The sequence below is a fragment of the Gymnodraco acuticeps genome, unplaced genomic scaffold, assembly GCF_902827175.1.
Source record: "Gymnodraco acuticeps unplaced genomic scaffold, fGymAcu1.1, whole genome shotgun sequence".
Classification (NCBI taxonomy): domain Eukaryota; kingdom Metazoa; phylum Chordata; class Actinopteri; order Perciformes; family Bathydraconidae; genus Gymnodraco; species Gymnodraco acuticeps.
Genome location: NW_022991444.1, coordinates 1,312,668 through 1,333,028, shown reverse-complemented (window position 1 = coordinate 1,333,028; position 20,361 = coordinate 1,312,668). Strand labels below are relative to the sequence as shown.

The window sequence follows — 20,361 nt, the reverse complement described above, 5'->3', positions numbered from 1 at the left end:
ATGGATGTGTTCTTCTGTTAGACAGCTATCATACTGCTGAATTACATTACATTGCATTTAGCTGACGCTTTTATCCAAAGCGACTTACAATAAGTACATTCGACCAGGAAGACACAACCTTGAAGAAAACAGAATCATATAAGTACATCAGGTTTCATAGAGCCAAACATTTCAAGTGCTACTCAACTGGCTTTAGATAAGCCAGTCCTTTATTAGTATATAAGTGCTTTGTTAATAAATATTTACTGTGAATGTGTGCAAAAATGTATGGCATATAGCTGTCTAACAGAAGTTAAATTCATTTCTCACTTATTCTGACAATGTACTTAACCCCAAATAAAAGAACCCAATAAATAGAGTTGTTAAATAATAGTGAAGTCACGTCGTAATAACAATAACTCATCTCTCTCGAGTTTTCCTTTTGAGCTTTGCCAAAAGCCACTGTGTCAATGTTGTCCTACTTGGTTCCCGTCCGGAGTTGTCCAATATGGCGGACCATCTCGCACATGCGCACTGCAGATCGGGCAGAGCTGCAGATCGGGTAGTGACAGCCACAACACCTGGTTTAGGAACATTGGTAATACATAGACTTTAATAACAACACATTGGAGTTTATTTTTGAATATTTGAAGTTTATTTATGAGTATATAACATTGTTAATTAGAATGTATCTCAATTTCTGGAAGTGCAGCATCAGTTGCTCTGTCCTGCAAGCCTCCTCTTCAGCTCCTCATTCTCTCTTTGCAGCACTTTATTCTAAAAAAACAAACAAAGATAAGAATGAGAAACAATTGGAAACTGGTCAAAATGCACCCCGGAACCTTAAAAACATAACACATTTGTAGGAACTGGTTACTATTTTTGATAAGTAATTGAACTACATTATGCATTATGACAGACAAAAAGTGAAAAACCAGCTTTGATATAAATATAAAATTCAACATAAAACGTACCTTATGTCTGAGGGCCTCCACTATCAGGTCTCTCCCTCCCCTGATGCTCTCCTCCTTTTTTGAGGCTCTGAATGCATCCCCAATGACTGAGACCAGCACGTGAGACTGAAGAATGTTAAGTAAATGAATGATCTACTGTTCAAATAACAACAACAAAACCACCATGTCATAGGAGTGATGTTCTGGGGACACTTACAAACGCCTGGCTCTGGAACAGGTAGCAGTGGTTGGTGTCTGCTGCAGGGTGTCGAGCCAAAAATCCAAACACTTTGGGCGAAGACGGTAGGACGGCACAGAAGGAAATAGTGGACAGAGGACACGAGTACAGCAGAAACTGAGGGTTGAGAAGACAGGAAGAATAAAGAGGACAATTCAAGGCCAATAAAGCAAGTGAAAACATGAGTGGAACATAGGGCCCTCGAGCAGACATGCAACAAGATTCCACCTCCTCTCCTACATGAGACTTGTTGAGCCTTTTATTTTATATTTGTCTCTTTTCAGTCATTTTGATTTCTGTGTGGTCATTGTGTGTCGCTTGTTTTTCCTCTTTCTAGTAGTTTTATATGTTTTTGTAGACATTTTGAATCTCTTTGTAGTCATTTCATGTTTTTTTGTAGTTGTTAAGTGTCTTTTGTAGTCCTGTTGGGTCTCTTAGTGCTCATTGTGCGTGTCGTAGTCTTTATAGTGGTTGTATACATTTTTTTGAAGTCATTTTAGTCTCTTTGTGTTCTTTCTGAGTCTCTTTAAAGTTGTTATGATTTTCTTTGTGATAATTGTGTCTTTTCAGTAAAGTTTTATACATATTTGTATTCCTTTTTAGTCTCTGTGCCCTGAAGTCCCCTTCAGAACTTCATCTATACCGATGCACCCTTGTTCTGGTATAATCATTGAAATACTTTTGTCCCTCACCTTGGTTTTGTTTTCCAATATGTCAATCCCACTGAGCGAAAGGAAGAGATGGACCTTGCTCTTCCTCGCTGCCTTCTCTGAGGAGAATTGATCTGGAGTCTGGGGAAGAGAGGGGACGAGTACATGTCCTGTTTGTAACTGCATCCTTTCAACATATTCAGTCAACACGTTTATATAGAGATAGTGGATACCAGAGGTGGGAGAAGTACTCATATTTGATACTGGACTAAAAGTACCAGAGTGTATGAATACTCTGTTACTCTGTTAAATTAACTAAAGTTATGAAATAAATGTGGATTCAAAGTACACCATTTACCTCTGAACGGTAGTGAAGTAGAAGTACAAAATAGCATCAAATGGAAATACTCAAGTAAAGTACAAGTATCTCAGAATTGTACTTAAGCACAGTACTTGAGTAAATGTATTTAGTTACTTCCCAGCTCTGGTGGATACAATGTCCCGCTATGATACAGTTCTGTCAAATGTGCAGAAGAATCCAAGCTTTAAGTCAAGATGACAAATCATATGAACATATCATTGATATAAACTATTATCCTAGTTGTGTATATATTTGTTAAATATTATACTATAAAATAAAATACTTCCCCCCTATACCAAATGGAGAAGACAAATCCCTTAGTTTTTAGAATTAGAAAAAATAAGAATTTCATGGAGGAAGGGCCACATGTGATTTTCATATTAGTTCTGAAATTAAAGTTTTTTCTCTGAAAAAAATCACTCTGTCAGATCTGAAAAAGACATTTCCCATGTGGGCCTTATTCCGTAGACTTTCATCAACCTGCTCCTCCCAAAAATGAGATCAAGTCTATGTGATATTAACTAATAGTGTTTTGTGGTGTGGGCGGTATCTTTCTCCTTTTTCATCTGTTAATGACTACATACTTTGTCAGTCTTTGTAAGCTGTTTTGGTGCAATAAAAAGGGAAAGGCTTCAAAAATAAGCGTTAAACAAATGTAGAGCGGTAGTTTCTGACCTTTAGGCTCTGAGCAGCCTCAGACAGGATCTCTAGTCCATCAGAGCGGACCACCTCAACCCGGCCAAGAAACTGCAGTTTCAAAAAGAAAAGAAAACATAAACAAAGAAAAAATGGTTGAATATCAAATGAATGCCACATTATGAAAAGCTGCTGTACATACAGTAGCCTATATATCACAAGTCGATGACAAACTAAGCCACATTCAGAAGAGTAAGTAAATACAAATATCAGCAATTACCTTTACTGGAAAGGAGATCTCATTATCTTCCTCCGTGTCACTCATTTTAACCCGTCTGGTGCCAAACTAAACCCTGCAGGCTGACGTTAAAATAGACATTTTAAGGTATAATATGTTATAATGATTGATACAATTCTGTAAATGAATCTTACCTGAGTGTAAATACAACGTATCCAGAGTAAACCGTCTTCCTATTGCATTACAGCCGGACGGGTGTAAAGTCTGTTGGAGCTAATGAGTAACTGTCAAGTGTTCCTTATTGCTCTTTATCAGATATCAGAGTGCCTGGAAATGTCAAATACATCTGGTGACTGGCAAACATTTAAAATGACCAACATTTATCGGCATGTTCAGAAGTTATTAAGACGTTGTTTGGACTTCTTGGATGTTATTTCCTGATGCTTTACGTGTCTTACACTTTTCATGCATGAAAGCCATGTTACAACACGATATACATGGTACCTTGTGTTACCTTGTGTTGCAGAGTGCAAAAATGAAAGGGGCCCTATTATGCTTTTTGGGGTTGTCCCTTTCCTGTAGTGTTGTATTGGTTTAAGTGCATGTACATGGTTTTCAAAGGCTAAAATCCTCTGGTTTATCTCCCACACACTCCCCCCTGTCTGAAACACTTCCATTTTAATACTGATATTCTGAACAATCTGTGCTGTTGTATTTGCTGTAAAGTGTCTCTACGATAGGCTATTTTTATTATATGTACAGCACTTTGGCTCGACCAAAAATCGTTTATAAATGTGCTATATAAATAAGACTTGATTTGATTGGACTCCTTTGTTTACTTCTGGAACATAATGACACCACAGTGTCACACTTGCGCTTCTAGTGGCTAGCGCTCCAACACATTTGATATATATGAACCTGAAAATGAGCATGATAGCACCCCTTTTAGTAGTTTGGGAATTGTTGCACTTAGCCTCTAGTGGTCAACATTAATATTACAACAACAAAAACTAACAAGAAAACACTTTTCAAGTTTTACAGATAAAATGAAAAATAAGAAACTTTGAAAGATGATCCTTGTTGGAACTTTTTGACCTGTTTTTTAGGCATAAACACAGAAGCGAAATGCACCTTTTACTTGCCTCTCAGGGCTTCCGTACATTTTGATTCCTACATCATAGGATGTTTCACAGGATAACATTTAGATTTTCAACTGACACTGGGACAGTACCAAGACAAATACATGTAGGCCTACTGTAGACACACAAAAAAAGCCCACACAAAGATAACTTCCATATCAACTGTATTTATTGTTTGTGTACAGTAAGTGCCACTTGCTCAATCATATATGTCCCTTTATATAGCGAGTTCATACGATGTAGATGTCTCAATCATAAGCCAGTGAAAAGCATTATGGTCAACAGTGACACAGCGTGGTCTGAGATCAATGACGACGTGAAGGGAAGCCTAAAGCAAACAATTCAAGTACCTGATCACTGATTGAGGTTGATTTCAGAATTATTAAAAGGAGGATGAAGTCAGTTCAGAAGAACAGATGCAGAGTTACTGATCAGTTATAAAAAAAGAAACCTACTGATGTGAAAAAGTAGCGGGTGATTCAGATTACAATAACTTTGTTTGAGGTTTAGAGTTGCTGCAGATGAGAGACATGTGAATGGGGGGGGGGGGGGTCTGAGATGATCACATGATAAGACACAGATGGGACAGAGCTACTTTGTTATAAGGACAACAGAACTACACACAAGGCTCTGTTCCATCTGTTTCTATGTGTGTGTTTGTGAGGCAGTCTATGATTCGTTGACGGACATGGTCTCCATGGCGCTGGGCAGGTTTTGGTCTCCTCCCTGCTTCTTCTTCTTGCCTCCCCCTCCTCCGTCCTGCTGCTTCTTGGCTTTCTTAGTGGTCTCCTGATCGATGGGAGCCGGCTTCACGAACTTGATGATCTCCGTCATACCTGGATGGAAAAAAAGAAAGTACCAGTCTTTCCGTTAGCCGATATTTACCAATTTGGGCGGGAAAATCTGTTGTCTGACAAACTTAAACCTTTCCCGTCACAACGTTCAGTAAAAATAATTCCCCTTAAGAACTATTTTGTAATTGACATGTTGATGTCTATGAAATGTTTTAATATTGGAGGAAGCCAAGGTAGCTTTTGTGTGCTAAACTACGCTCGTTAGCCTAGCTTGCTCCTCCTAATTATTCACCCTGCCTGTATTTCTTTAAAAACGGCTTCACAGTATTTATTTGTCATTTATTATATTTTACAATCATTTTGCATTCAGCTTACCAGGAGGCATGAAGGGCTGGAGCTTCTCTGGAATGATGATGCCTTCCTCCGTTTGGTAGTTCTCCAGGATGGCGCACATCACACGGGTGGTGGCGCACATGGTGGCGTTCAGCATGTGCACATACTCAGCCTGTACAGAGACAGAGAGGAAGAAGAAGAATATCAGCGGCCAACTAAATGTGTGTAGAAACAACACAGTGTTCAGAAGGTGCCCTCACCTTGTCCATCATCTTCTTGGTCTGTCCGTAGCGGATGCGGAGGCGCCGGGCCTGGTAGTCGAGGCAGTTGGAGCAGGAGACCAGCTCTCTGAAGGCCCCGGAGCCCGGGAACCAGGCCTCCAGGTCCAGCTTCTTACTGGCAGCGTGGTTCAGGGCGCCTGTGATAACACCGGAGCAGTAAGTTAGTTCATGTCAGAGCCATCACCGCTCTATCAGAAGCTGATTATTAAGCGTTTTCTTTCTGTACTGACTTTTAGATCATCCGCCATGTTGTGACAGAGCCATCACTGTAGACTAGGGATGGGTATCGTTAGGATTTTATCCATACCGATACTGCTTATCGATACCGGTATTTTTCGATACTCTTATCGATACTTTTCAATAATTTGGTGCTCAAAATTATAGACATGATTACAAGATGTGAAGATTAAACAACAGTCATTTTATTGTAATTTACATCATGCAAAATACACCTTTGTACGTCTTTTATTCATGAATATGTGTCCCCGGTGTGTCAGGGAACTCACCAAGTGTCAGAAAACACAACCCTCTCTTTTCCTCCATACCCAAATCTCTAACGGGGCTGCAACAGAGCGGATACAGACTGATCCAGATTTTAAATTGTTCTGACGTCAGAAACGGGGAGCTCCGCCTATATGGCCAACTCTCCACCAATCAGGGGAATGAGAGGTTGCCGTGGCATGGTAACAGCATGGTAACATGACGTTCGTAACTCGGCCCCCTCCTTTGCAGGGGGGCGTGGTCAGCTGCAGCCAAGGCTCGACATTAACGACTGCCCGATGGCCCGGGGCCATCTAGTATTTCGCTCGGGCAATGAAGCCTCACCTGCTGGTTGCCCCGATCGGGCAATCTATTATGCCAGTATCATGCAGCTGGCGGATCCAGTAATGAGTGACCCGACAGTAAAACTAAACATATCTATAACTAGTTTAGGTAGTTTGAGAGGTCATTAAAATAGCTATGTGTGATATTCTAACCTGAAGTGTGTGTTTTGTCCGCTCACCGCTGCATGTGATCATGCAGAGCTGCGTGCCGACCTATATATACAGTCTATGGTGCCGACTCGTCAGCAGCAGCTGATCTCTCTCTCCCGTCCATATCGATCAGATCCAGCTAGTTCTAGCTAATGATAGGACTACCTGCTTATTAAAAGACACCTAAACAATAAGTGTCGCTATGCAACTGGGTGAGGCCACAAAGTATAGCGCAGCATTATGTATTTGTTTACATGCCCACCGGAACCCCGAGGCATTACCAACAGATCAACGCACAATCAACCCATCCAGGACATCTCTTTCTCCACATTAAGTGTTAGACATTAGAATTGACTATTCTTGTCTGTCACATACTCTTCTTGTCTGTCACATAAGTGGCGCAACTGAAGCGGTATTGCGCTAAAGGGAAATTATTTTGACCGGACATTTTGACCGAAGAGATTTAGATTTGCCGGCTAACGGGAACTCTGACGTCGCCATTTTGTGTGCTTCGCGGATGCGCTCGGCTCCTCTCGACTGCTGCTCGGGTCTGCTCGGTCAGCTTCCGGATGAGGAGGCATTCGTTCGACCAACTTACAGTAGATAACATTACAAACATTTTTAACAGGGGCCATAATAGTGTAAATAATGTTTGTTTTGGCAGTTATAACTGAATGTAATGTTTTCTACTTTTTTACATCTGGGAAGGCATTTGCCTCCATCAGATGGAAAGTGTCTTGACCAACAACTTAAGTATTTCTTATAGCTATGCAGGGCATGCAAGCGAGCAAACACAAACAAGAACAAACAAACAAGTGAAATGAAGAATCAAATAGAAATTGTACAATATAATATTGTGGTGGTTCATCTTATAATTCAGTCTAGAGAATGCACCAGACAGCATCTAAGACCTGCAAACATCTAAATGTTCTAGGGGGAGGCCCCCCAAACCCTTCGTACGTCATTTCGTCCGCGCATATTTATCAGGGCAATCTCTATTGGGCTCAGGGCCATGAGCTTAGATGGCCCACAGGGCCATCTAAGCTCATTTACAGATGGCCCTACAATGGCCCTACAATATATTATTCAAATATAGCATGACAGGTCTCCTTTAATGTAACTTTTTCAATGTCCATACCAAGCAGGTATGAGTGTGTTTGACAGTGTGTCTCTGGAAGGGGGGCGGTAATTATTTAGGGGCAGTTCATAAATCCACGTAAACATGACCATTATTCAGTTAAAACGAGACGCTGCGTGTGCACCTCCTAAACCGGAAGCTCCAGTCGGCTAACCATTATAATCAGTTTATTATTTAGAATTGTAATGATGGATTATCAGTAATCATTTTAAAGTTACATAGAGACATTGGATTAACTGTTTGTATGCCCTTGAACACAACTTTTGATCACAAAACAGCAAAGGTAAGACATAATTATCATCATGGCTAAGTAAAGTGAAGTTGTTTTCTTGCTCTTCCCTGGCTGCTAGTTCAGTGAGTTTTAGTCGTACAGTGATGAGACTTATGCCCCGGCCACACGAGGACGAAAACGGTCGTTTGCGTTACTGTTTAGTGTCATATAGACCGTTAGGCCACACGAGGACGACCGAATACGGCACTAAACGACTGCGGAAACGATAACGGGTCCCAAGGTGGATAGAACGGCATACGCAACGCTCTGGGGGGTCCAACGGCTCCGTGTGTACGCCCTATACGATCATTTTCTGATAATGATGAGGCAATAGCCCCGCCTCTCCCCACCTCTGCTGCTCACCCCCGCGTCAAAGTAAACTGCACACTGAATTCAGATTATTTATCTTTCTCTCGATATGGACATAAACGCGAGTGAAGTCTAATCTGACAGGACGGAGACACCTCTCAAACTACCTAAACTAGTTATAAATATGTTTATTTTTACTGTCGGCCGGGTCACTCATTACTGGATCAGCTGCTGCATGAGACAGACACTGACGCTGTCCGAAGAGAGGGAGGAAAAAGAGAGGCTCCGTGTATTTTATTATTATATTATATAGAGTCATTATTCATTTGTTTTAAAGCTCAATAAATAACAAAGAAGACCTTTGACCGGCACTTTTATAAATTTGTCGGAAGATTTCAACTTTAATACACGTTGACTGGCGAAAAACTCTGCCCGGTTCCCTCGGCCCCCACCGCGGAGAATAAACAGAAAGGCAACCATGACAACCATGCTTCTTCGCTGCTTTTGTGGAGGAAGTTGCAGCGCCACGTACAGGCTCCTGCATATGTACTGCAGCTTCTCCAGCGGTTGGAGCTAAACGGAGCTGTCTCGTGTGGACAGACACTATCCGGTGAATATTGTGTGTGGACGGAAGCTTTTTTGCGATTGCGTTTGCGTTAATCCTATGCGTTTAGCCGTTTTCGTCCTCGTGTGGCCGGGGCATTACACCAATGGAATCTGTGGAATCTCAGCTTTCATGTGACATGACGTAGAACAGATCGCTTTTGCCAGTTGTGTGCTAAAGTACCCGTTAGCCCATTTCGCTAAGTGTTGATTTAGACCAGGGGTAGCCAACACGGTGCCCGCGGGCACTTAGTCGCCCGCGGGGCATGTTCTAAAAATAGCTCGCCAAACAAATCATAAAACAAAAAAGGAAATGTAATTAAAATAATCTACCCCATGCATAAAGGAAACCTAAATCATAGCGAACTCTATCTACTTACTACAACTCTATATCTATCTAACACCCCTCCTCCCCCCACCCCCACAATGAATATCGACCAATCACGTTCTTGCTTGATTTGCGGGACCAGCGTTGCAGTCGGGAAGAAAAGCAATGTGGCAGCTCACCACTTAAGGAGTTTGACACATCAGCCCCATTGAACAGCCTAGTCGTGCCAGTCTATACAGCACATGAGGGGCAGAGTTTTACTCTGTGTGTTGCAACTTGCATATATATTTATTGCAATTGACGCACACACACACATGGCGTAATTTCCACTGGGGAGAAGGGGGACACAAACGGGATTTCGAAAAGAGCAGGGGACAAATATGTTTATTATTATTTTTTAACGCAAGCCGTCATCGCCACGGAGCAGCACACAGCCTCTGTGAGCGAGCGAGACAGAAAGAGAGCGAGAGCACACCTTTATCTATTTAATATAGATAAAGAAATCATTCCAATGTGTTCTCTAGGACAGTATAAAAAAAAACATTTTAAAAGGGAAGTGATTAGGAAAATATGCATAAATAAAAAGAAAGAATGCTAACTAGGTAACATAAAATAAGAATAAACAAGTTTAAATGATTTGTTATTGGTTGTCATCATATTCTAAAGATGTATGGATTATTGAAAAGTATACAGCTCTCTTTCATCTGAGTGTTGAGAGCTGTATCAATAAATTCATTTTGTGCTCAAAGTGCACCAGATTGATGCTTTAACTTCAACATTTAAAAATACATCTTGTACAGGTGAGGTCCACCCCCAAATAAAGCAGGTTAAAACAATTTAATTGCATACATTTTATTTTATTAAACACTGAAAACGGGTCCCACAGACCCAAACAGCACACAAAGGTTAAAGGTCAGCATATAATAATGTTAAAATGTGCTAAATATATACACTGCAAAAAACAAAAAAAGAGGAGTAAAAGTAGCTCACGACTTGTTTTATTTTTTGAAAGTAGCGCTCACCCTAAAAAAGGTTGGTGACCCCTGATTTAGACTCTTGGTGTTGGACTTCTCTTCCGTGTAGGTAAAAATTGTTAATATCGTCTGTTAGCTGAGTTTCTTCCCGTTAAGTGGGTATGCTTTTAATGTTTAATTGACTGCACTGTAACTTTTATCCATGTATTTTTTCTTTTAATGTTTATTTTATTAGCTTTTCTTTTTAATGACTGATTTTAAATGCCATTTTCTTAATCTCTTTCATTTTTTGTAAAGCACTTTGAATTGCCTTGTGTTGAAAAGTGCTATATAAATAAACTTGCCTTGCCTATGCATCATTATATTATTATGCCACTATCTTTTCCTGGTTAAATTACCACAGTAGCTCCCGACCTTTTTTCAATGTTAACGAGGCTTCGAATATAAGCTGATTGTTACAATGTTGTTACACATTAAGAAAGCTGTGTGTCAGACGTACCTGACACGATGTTGACGATGCGGTAAGGAATTCCTAGCGTCTGGTAGAACTCCTCCGCGGTCCCGATCATCTCATCAAACATCTCCCATGATTTGTTGTCATGTGGGGAGGAATACACAAACTGCTCGATCTACAAAGAAAACATGAGATTTATGACATTATTTTTCACCAAATACCAAAACAGTAAATCACTCAATCACTGACTCGGTTCAACGCACATAACTGCCATTGAATTTGTTAACTAAATATGTTATACCCAAAATGTGGCAAAGTCAGCTGGCCAACGTGTATTTTCTATCACACCTCATTCTTCTGGAATAACCAATTGACATTAGTCTCATTTTCAAAATAAAAGCCCAAAAGAATTACTGCGTACTAACAGGAGGCTCATGATGAGGCTCAAAGAGTAACTGTATCATTACAGGAATATTAGTTTTTCTTTAAAAAAAGCCCTATTCAGTAACTGTGACCTTACTGTAAGCTCCTGACGATGCACGTTTTTCAAAACAAAAGCCCACATAGATGAATAGTATCCTTACAGGAAGCTCCGGACAAGGCCTATTCGTTTTCAAAGTAAAAGCCCAATAGAGCAACTATTATTTTGGGAAGCTTGGGTTTAGGCTTGTTTTTCAAAACAAAAGCCCAAGAAAGTAACAACACTGCCACTGCTATACGATTCTCATTTCCCAGTAGGGACATTTCTAGATCATTATTTCCTGCATTATAGCCAGGGGTGCACATAACTTTTTTGCCCTGGACCAGTAATCCTACAAGCTGTCATCACTACCCTCCTGACTGTTCTCCTCACTGTCTTCCTCTCTGTCAGACATGGTAGCTGATGATGTAGGCCTACTTCTTTCTCTCTGGTTGAGTCTGTGATTAGCTGCTTGCATCCACAAGTCAACAGCTGGTTTTGGGTCGAAAGTCTCTGTTGTCATCTTAGAAAAGTGGATGTAATCAAATAAGTATGTGAACATAACCAATAACCTACCATAGCCAATAACAAATGAATGTAACTTATTTTATTTGTGTTGTTCATTCATATCTTATTTTACCTTAAAGATCAAATGCAAAGCTTCCAAATATGCTACATTTTTATAGAAATGTTGTTTTTAAGACTGCCTGTATTTTTTATTTTATTTAAATCGAGATAATACACCCAAAAAAAAGCTTTTTATTGATCCAAAACTCGACCCAAAGCCGTCTGAATTTCTGACATGTAATTCCCAGCAGCCTCCGCGCGCGTGACGTAATAGTGGCCAAACAGTCTCTGGACCAAACATCCCGACTCGGCAGTCTCGGTCACATGTTTTTCGAAAAGAAAACTGAATTAACATGGGTTATTGTTGAGCTTTTTGTTGTACGAACGGTGCGGGATCTGGGAGAGTTTTACATGCATTTCCTAAAGACCAAATCATCCGCAAAAAATGGATTTTTTTTTGTGAATCGTGTTGGATGGCAACCGACAAAATGGAGCAAGTTGTGTTCTGACCACTTCGCGTGTGATGCATATGACGTTGATCTTGCTATCATGAAGTCTGTTGGTGGAGAAACATTAATAGCACGTCGGAGGCTGAAACCCGGAGCCGTCCCCTCCACATTTCAGCACAAGAAACCACTGAAAGAACGAAAGAGCCGGGCGATGCAGAAACGCCAAAGAATTGAGGTAAACAACTTTTGATTAGATTTCAAAGCGCACGGAGCACAGCAGATAACGCAGATAACGGAATTGCAGTTTTATTGCTTATAGAGGTGGGCACCGTTAGATTCTGTGTCTTTACGATCATAAACAATGTGTTGGATGTGGAGCTAGGATAAGTAATAAGGGCGCTAGGAGTGATTTTGGTGCAGTAATAGGTTAGCATTTTTTGCTCGGGGCTAATTCACGGTTAGCATTGTAGTTTATCTGCAGCTCATTCATTGCTCCTCCACTCATAACGGAAAAGTGTGAACAATATGCATTATGATAGGGATTAAATCCACTATTATTCCTCCTGGCCCAATTAAAAATGCCCCCCGCGCAATTAAAAGTGACTGTGAGCACTTAGAAAACCCAACATTCTTCTAACCACTTCATTAGGCCTATGCATCAAAAAAGCCCTCCGCCATGCTTTCATTTCTTTCAGCCGAGTGGGTGCTTATAGAGGTGGGCACCGTTAGATTCTGTGTCTTTACGATCATAAACAATGTGTTGGATGTGGAGCTAGGATAAGTAATAAGGGAGCTAGGAGTGATTTCGGTGCAGTAATAGGTTAGCATTTTTCGCTCGGGGCTAATTCAGAGGCTCACTCAGAGGTGAGTCCGCCTGGACTTTATTTTTCTAAACCTCTCTAAAAAGGTCAAATTTCACTTGTTTTGCATCAATCTTGATACAGGGTACTTATTATATGTTATAGTTTGGATTCCTAAAGCTTTTAGTCTATAGTCTACTCAGAATCAGACATGATAACGAAACTAAGTTGTACTATCGGCGGAAGCAGCTGTGAGCGATAAGCCAAGGTTTGTTTGTTTGGCCACTGTGACGTCACGCGACGCCATCTTGCGGAGGAGCGGCTGAGAAAATAAATCGTCGGACTTGGTGTTGGGGGTTGAACAAAATAAATATTGCGCATTGCCAGACGCATATTATCTACGATTTTAATACTGCAATATCTTAGATAGTGTTGTAGCTATATGATTTCGATTTTACTGGCAATTATAAAAAAACCTTTGCATTTGATCTTTAACATTTATTTATTTATGCATTTTCTTTTTTTTATCTCTCCAGTTTTAAAGGATATTTTTGGTTACTGTCCTATAGTATACATTGGAATGATTTCAAACCTGTTTATCCCAATAATTATAAAGGAGAGCCTTGGAAATATGTGTTTACATAAATTGTGAACAAACTGTTTGAACTTAGACAAAAGTGAACTATCTAAACACTCAGAGTCCTTTACCTCACTGAGCTGTAGTATCAGCCTCTCAGTCTGACTGGAGAGGACTCTCCCTCCACATTATTGTAGAAACATCTTCTTATATCCGTTAGAGCAGCTAGCACCAGATGCTAATAACAACACCGGGCAGTGCGCCCTTCTCTCTCTCTCTCTCTCGCTCACTCGCATTTTGGCTGTGAGCTGCGGTTGCCAGATAAGCCAACATCCCCCATTTTCATCACTTACAGCGCCCATCGTACAGGGCAAATGCAACGTGTAACCGGGGTGAAAAGGGTGTTACATTTACTTAATTATGAATATTGTTACATCAAGGCAGAAAATTAGGATGAGCACCAACAGTCAAAAAAAATTGTTTTCCTCCCAGAACTGCCAGCGTAGCCCCTCCCCAGATCTGGCGCCCTAGGCGAACATCTATAACGCCAGTGCTACGGGCCGGCCCTGAGTTCATATGCAACTCGCAAATATCTTTCTCTTTCTCTCTCCCTCTCTCTCTCGGTACGCAAATGCGCCTTTTTTCAAATGACCCGGTGCTCTTTTTTTGGCAGAGGTGCGCATGCGCACCAGTTATGTGCAGCCCTGATTATAGCTGACCTTCTCAAACTGGTGCACTCTGAAGATCCCGCGAGTGTCTCGGCCGTGGGAGCCCACTTCCTGTCTGAAGCAGGTGGAGAAGCCGGCGTAGCGGATGGGTAGGTCTTCGGGTTTCAGCCACTCGTCCCTCAGGAAGGCGGCGATGGGCTGCTCCGAGGTGGCGATCAGGTACTTCTCATCCACAGAGTTATCGTCTGACTTCTCGCTGCCCTTACCAACGACCTGGATACAAACACAGGCGAGGTTAGGATGTACAAACAATGATATCAAACCATTTGAAAGGTTTTCACAGAGTGAATTTGAATGTTTATATTTGCAATTTGATGAATATAACGACCTGTGTATTTGTTCAAATTGAATATTCCATAAATGTAAGTTCATTTTACAATAGCAAATTAAAACATAAAAGTAGGTATTATTAAAGTTAACTAATTTTGTAGTTAGTTATTGTAGTGAGTGATCAAGTTCAGTCAGGATATTCACACAATGTAAGATGACAAAAAAAGAGTGTACTACTACTCTCTAAAATGTGCAGTTCTTTGTTTAGGCCTCCAGGGGGCACTGCCACCACTAGAACTCATACAAAAGTATGAAGACACCTGAACATCTCATCCCAAAACAATGGTTTTATTAGCGTGGGTGTTTGATTTAAAAAATACTTAAATCTCAATGTATTTTTCACAATGTTGCAGGATAGTGAAGGACAGAAAGGGGGTATGACAACACCTTTTTAAGTTAAATACAACTGAACAGAAAAGGTTTAGGAAGTCTTTAAAAACCTCTGTACCTTGTAGAGCTCATCATCAAACTGGCTGAGCTGCGCCACTTCCTGCATGACCTCTTTCCTCATGAAGAAGGGCGTGTAGAGTGGGGTGTACTCCTTGCTGTGGAGGAGCCTCAAGCCGTAGTTGATGAGAGCCTGCTCCAGAAACACCAGTGGGCCCTGAGGGGAGATGACGGAGAAGAGACAAGAGGAAAAGCATGAACAGCTGCTCTCTCTGGTGATTTCATGTTCATCTGCTGCATGGGTTACATCTGCCCTCACCTTCAGGAAGTAACCTCTGCTCCCAGCCACCACAGCCCCCCTCTCTCCGTCGAAGCCATCGATCATGACCACCAGGTCCACGTGGGAGTACTTCTTCTGCACGCTGGAGTCGCCCCAGGTACGCTCCACCTTGTTGTCGGCATCCTGGCAGCGGGGAACAAGAGGAAACTTTAAGGGGCGGGTTCACATTCCATTTTCCAGTGTGGAGTGGGAGCTTTGGGATTTTAGCCGTTGCAGACCATTTATATGTTCAACAACACACTACAGGGATGGGAAAACCCAAACAGCATTAAAAGCCTTCTATAAGTTATTAAAACGGTAGCTTTTAGCAGCTGTCTAGCTAGCTAGTTTAGTTGATAATTTCTTGTTCACGCTACACCAGTTTTCACCAATTACACATTGATGGTATGCTTCCTGTGATTGGTTTGGTGTTTCTACCAGAAATGAACCACTCCATTCTGCTGACAGTGCTTGGAACCCCCCCCCCCCCTGTTATAAATGAGTCATTGCTGGATCATGTAATCACAATTATAGGTAAATCACTTGTCAACCGATGTGACAAAACCCAGATGATGTGTTCTGCTCTATCTTTTACCAGCCTATGTGGAGCCCCTCACCTCATCGTTGCTGATGGGCACAGACGGGTGCAGGAGGTTTCCGATCTCCCTCAGGTAATCGAAGCGCTCCGCCTCCAGCTTTATTCTCTGGACATCAGCTTTCTCTACAGCCTCGTCCACTAACAAACGCACCTTCTTGATCTGGGTTACCGTCAGGGGCTGACATAGAGAAATGGAAACGTGCAAACAAGTTAACGAAAGCAAAAAAAGACATTTGTGTGTTCTGTCTTTTAAGAACTGTGTGTAGCAAAGTGCAAACACTCAGAGGGAATGAAGGATTAGAGAAGGCATTCATACCGATAGTGTTTCAGCTGTTAGGGACTCAACGTTTTGGGCTTCTTCTGGTAGAGAGTCATCATCACCAACTGGTTCCTTTTTCTGCATTAAGAACATAAACAACAATAGGTCAGATATACAGTTAAATACACTCTCTTAAGTCTTGTTATTTCCAAACTTGACAATCCTCACAATTTGGGGAAACTCTTTTTTTATTTTTGTCTTCTTTCCTCGTTGGGTAACAATCTTCCCTTATTTCTCACAATATACATCACAAAATTCCATAAATGTGTTTTCCTTTACTTTGTGTGTTTTCCCCCAGGACACTAGCCTTGTCCTCTTCAGTGAGTGAGAGCCGGAGAGGGACATTTTGAGTATTTAGAAAATGAAATACTCAAGCTAACATAAAACGCCCTGGAAAGAAAGATTCCTGGGTCTTACGGGAACGTTTTAAACGAAACAGGTATGCATTTTGTGAAATCTGCCGAAACATTTTATTTTGTATCCCCTTTTTTATAAGTTACAAGAGGACCCCCTACTTTGATACAAAACCTCCTCATTTTTGAAGTCACAAGGTTGGCAAGTATGGGGATTTCTCCTGTCTGACTTCATCTCAAAAGTGGTCTGTTGGTGCTTCTGTACCTTCATTCTCTCCCCAATGCTCTTGCTGCAGAGGTTCTTGGCTTTGTTCAGGTTGTCTGCAGTGAAGCGGCCTGTTGAAGGGGAAATCACAGTCATTCAGAGTGTGTGTGTGTGTGTTAGGGATGGGAAGGATTCGAATATGAGTTATTTAATTTTTGTTTTTGGGCGGGATGCCTAAGTTGATTACATATTATCAAATTGAATAATTCAATGTATACGACAGTGCCATAGCTAAATGTGTTAGTTGACGTCTAACGGCCCGTCTACACTACAGGCATCGAAAAATGCTTTCAACGCTTCGCCCATTCATTTGAATGGGGTGACGTAGAAGATTTTTAAACTTCGCCGAACTGCATTGTGGGGAGCATCGCATGGCTTTGCAAGCATCACGAGCATCTATCATCAACTTTTGAGGCTCGATGCTTGGCATCAGCCAATCAAATCCCGCGTATGCAAATCTGACAGTACAAGCGCTAGCCAATCAAACCGCGTGTATGCTGGGAGAGACTACGCAGGTCATTTCCTCATATTCCAAAAAATGGAGGGAAAATTCATTATAGCGGTAGTGAATCACCCGGTGCTGTATGATCAGTCTCTGTTCATCTACCGGGATACAAACCGGAGGAGCGAGGCATGGAGGGAGGTGGCAGAGACAGTGGATGAAACTGGTAGGTTTTCGCCTGTTTGGGGATTTTATATCCAGTTTACTTCGTTTTAACATTGCTATTGCTTTGTATGTCGGGGGCGGGCGGGAGATTCCTGATTGGTTGTTGGTCGCGAGAAATCGCCAAGCCTCAGACACGCCCAGCTTCAAGATTTTTTGATGCCTGTCGTGTAGACGGGCCGTAAAGGTGTGTTTTGCTCCGCTCACCGGTCCCTCACAGCGGGCAGAGCTGCAGGTGCTGATCTCTCTCTCTCGCGTCCGGTTATACTTCACTCGTGTTTATGTCCAAATCCATCAGATCTAGCTAGTTCTAGCCAATGATATGGCTGCTGCCCCTCCCTACACGCAGACTCAAACCTCATCTTAGGCCCAAATGCGCTCCGCAGCTGTTGCGAGGTTCCGGCGCCAACAGTTCATGAGCGTGCTCCCCCGCCCCCTGTCAACACTCGCGACACATGAGTGGCCAGCCTAAACAACAATAAGCGCTGCTTGGCAACCGTGTGTGGCGGCAAAGTACATTTTGACCGGAGAGATTTAGTTTTGCCGGTATTCAACATATTTTACCAGTCATAGTCCGGTAATTATTTACACTCTAAGAAGAGTCCTACACAACAGACATGGCGTCAAAAAGGAGTAATGTGTGGAAATATTTCGACCAGGTTAGTGAGTGCGGTGTAGAGGTCAAACTATGCCAAATTAAACTTATATACATACTATACCTTGCTATACCCACAACCTCCGTCCAGCTGAGGGTCTTCTCTACAGCTGGCCTGATTGTGAATCGCCTCAGCACATGAAAGCTGTAGGCCTATAGCTGTCAAACTGTGATCACCAGTTCAATACATTTGACAAATTCGACTTGGTTTCTATACTTATTTGAACATGTATTTATTTATTTCCAAAAGTTATTGAAAAAAATGTGTTGGAAATATTTTCTTTGAATGTTTTTTTTTTTATATAGGATATGTACATTTCGGTTAACCGGTTAACCGTTTTTTTGGGGGGTCGAATATTCGAATATACATTTGCTTTCAAATTCCCATCCCTAGCGTGTGTGTGTGTGTGTGTGTGTGTGTGTGTGTGTTGCAGTAGTGACAGGACCAGTAACCTGGTGACAGCTGTTGCAATGCTGCATCATGCAATCATAAACCATGATACAACTGTATACAAACGTTTAAACAAAATACACATGGCAAAATGTAATGATACAATGGGATGGGAGGCTGTGGCTCAGTGGGTAGTGTGCTGGACTTGGAATCAGGAGATATCAAGTTCGAGTCCCACTGCAGTCAGCATGTCGTTGTGTCCCTGGGCAAGACACTTCACCCCAAATTGCTCATGTGGGGATTGTCCACAGTACTGAATGTATGTAAGTCGCTTTGGATGCAAGCGTCTAACAAATGAAATGTAATGTAATACAATCAGTCGCTGAGTCAGAAGCCTGTCTGGTTGACTTGTCATGTTGCAGGCTGGGATTGCATCAGATTTCACTTTACCGGCATCGCTAAGCTAACACAACATTAGCAAACCCTTTTGTGTCATATCTTCCAATATGGAACTATATGAACTACAGCTTGGTGTTCATTTATTTTAAAGCCTTTTACCGTTCACGTATTGGAAAATAACCACATGGCTCATTTGGATTCGTTAAATGGTGTTAGCCATGCTAACATTAGCCCCATTGAGTGCTTCATCCATTTTTTTAATCAAATATCAGGTCTTGTACAAAGTAAATTATTGTACACACTGTTAAAATGATGCCCACTTGTGTATACGGCATACATGTAGTGCACCTAGAAAGGCTTTTACTATTTAAATAGTTTACTTTCTGAAATGATTCGCAGTCCACCGCAGTGTAACTCAGTGAGCGAAAGTCACCTTATTGCGGTCTGAAGTGAATTAATACAAAGAAAACCTCTTTAATCAATATTTAACAAACACTTTAAGGTGCCGAATAAAATACTTCATTCCTAATTATGCGTGAAGTATTCAAATATCCCATATGGAATGTAAATGATAGCTATATTCACCTACTAACAATAAAAAGACAGATTTTTGAATAGAGTTTGGCGTGAACTAGCTTCAGTAGAAAGTACACCGACTCTACGCTAGCATGAGCCACCATGCTAACGTTAGCTATTATGACTGAAACAACAGAAATAACAGGGGTCTTACATTTCCTCCACTCCGTATCTGCAGCGACCAGTTTATCAACGAGTGTAACATCTTTGAACCTCTTCCTTTGGATCTCACGGATGGCTTCTGGGTCGCCACCTTTGTCGGTGCGAAACTGGTCCAAGTCGAGCACCATCTTTCCACGCTGCCTGTCAGAGCTGACTGAGCTCACAGGGAGGAGTGCTCCAACCGGGACCGGGTTGCCAGGTCCTTCTGCTTACGTCGCAAAACGGGACCATCAATTTCAGTAGTGAGGAAAGATGAATTATTAACGAACCAACAATACGCTCAAAATACATGTAATGCAATGTAGTCTGATGAGGGTTCATCACTTTTTTTTTAATAATGTTATTTTAGACACAGAAAGTAAGTTTGTTTTTCACCAACCTGGCAACCTATATCATCAGCAATAGCTACCTGCAAAAAACACTCAACAGATTCATACATAACAGTACAAAGTTTGGTCACACCTTCAAATTCGAAGTTTTTCATTTATTTTTAATTGTTTCTACTTTGTAGATTAATACTGAATACATCAAGACTATGAAATAACACATATGGAATTATCTAGTTAACAAAAAAGTGTAAACAATCCAGAATATGATTCTTCAGAGTAGCCCCCTTTTGCCTTGATGACAGCTTTGCACACTCTTGGCTTCTCTCAGTCAGCTTCATGAGGTCGTCACCTGGAATGGTTTTCAATTAACACGTGTGCCT

General features: G+C 41.4%; 2 protein-coding genes across 2 annotated transcripts; both read right to left on the bottom strand.

Moving 5' to 3' along the window:
• Positions 1 to 615: 615 nt before the first annotated feature.
• LOC117532874 (PTB domain-containing engulfment adapter protein 1-like) lies at positions 616 to 3,142 on the bottom strand. The gene is made up of 6 exons (XM_034196446.1): positions 3,098 to 3,142; positions 2,857 to 2,928; positions 1,863 to 1,961; positions 1,150 to 1,287; positions 954 to 1,058; positions 616 to 756 (listed from the first exon to the last, which is right to left on the bottom strand). Exons 1-6 carry the CDS (start codon positions 3,140 to 3,142, stop codon positions 694 to 696), a joined length of 522 nt encoding a protein of 173 aa, XP_034052337.1. The 3' UTR covers positions 616 to 693.
• Positions 3,143 to 4,341: 1,199 nt separating this feature from the next.
• On the bottom strand, positions 4,342 to 19,846 carry sars1 (seryl-tRNA synthetase 1). Its single transcript, XM_034196499.1, has 11 exons — positions 19,645 to 19,846; positions 16,806 to 16,876; positions 16,185 to 16,265; positions 15,888 to 16,046; positions 15,271 to 15,414; positions 15,013 to 15,168; positions 14,226 to 14,447; positions 10,699 to 10,828; positions 5,582 to 5,739; positions 5,364 to 5,493; positions 4,342 to 5,030 (listed from the first exon to the last, which is right to left on the bottom strand). Exons 1-11 carry the CDS (start codon positions 19,778 to 19,780, stop codon positions 4,864 to 4,866), a joined length of 1,554 nt encoding a protein of 517 aa, XP_034052390.1. The 5' UTR covers positions 19,781 to 19,846; the 3' UTR covers positions 4,342 to 4,863.
• Between the last annotated feature and the right edge of the window lie 515 nt (positions 19,847 to 20,361).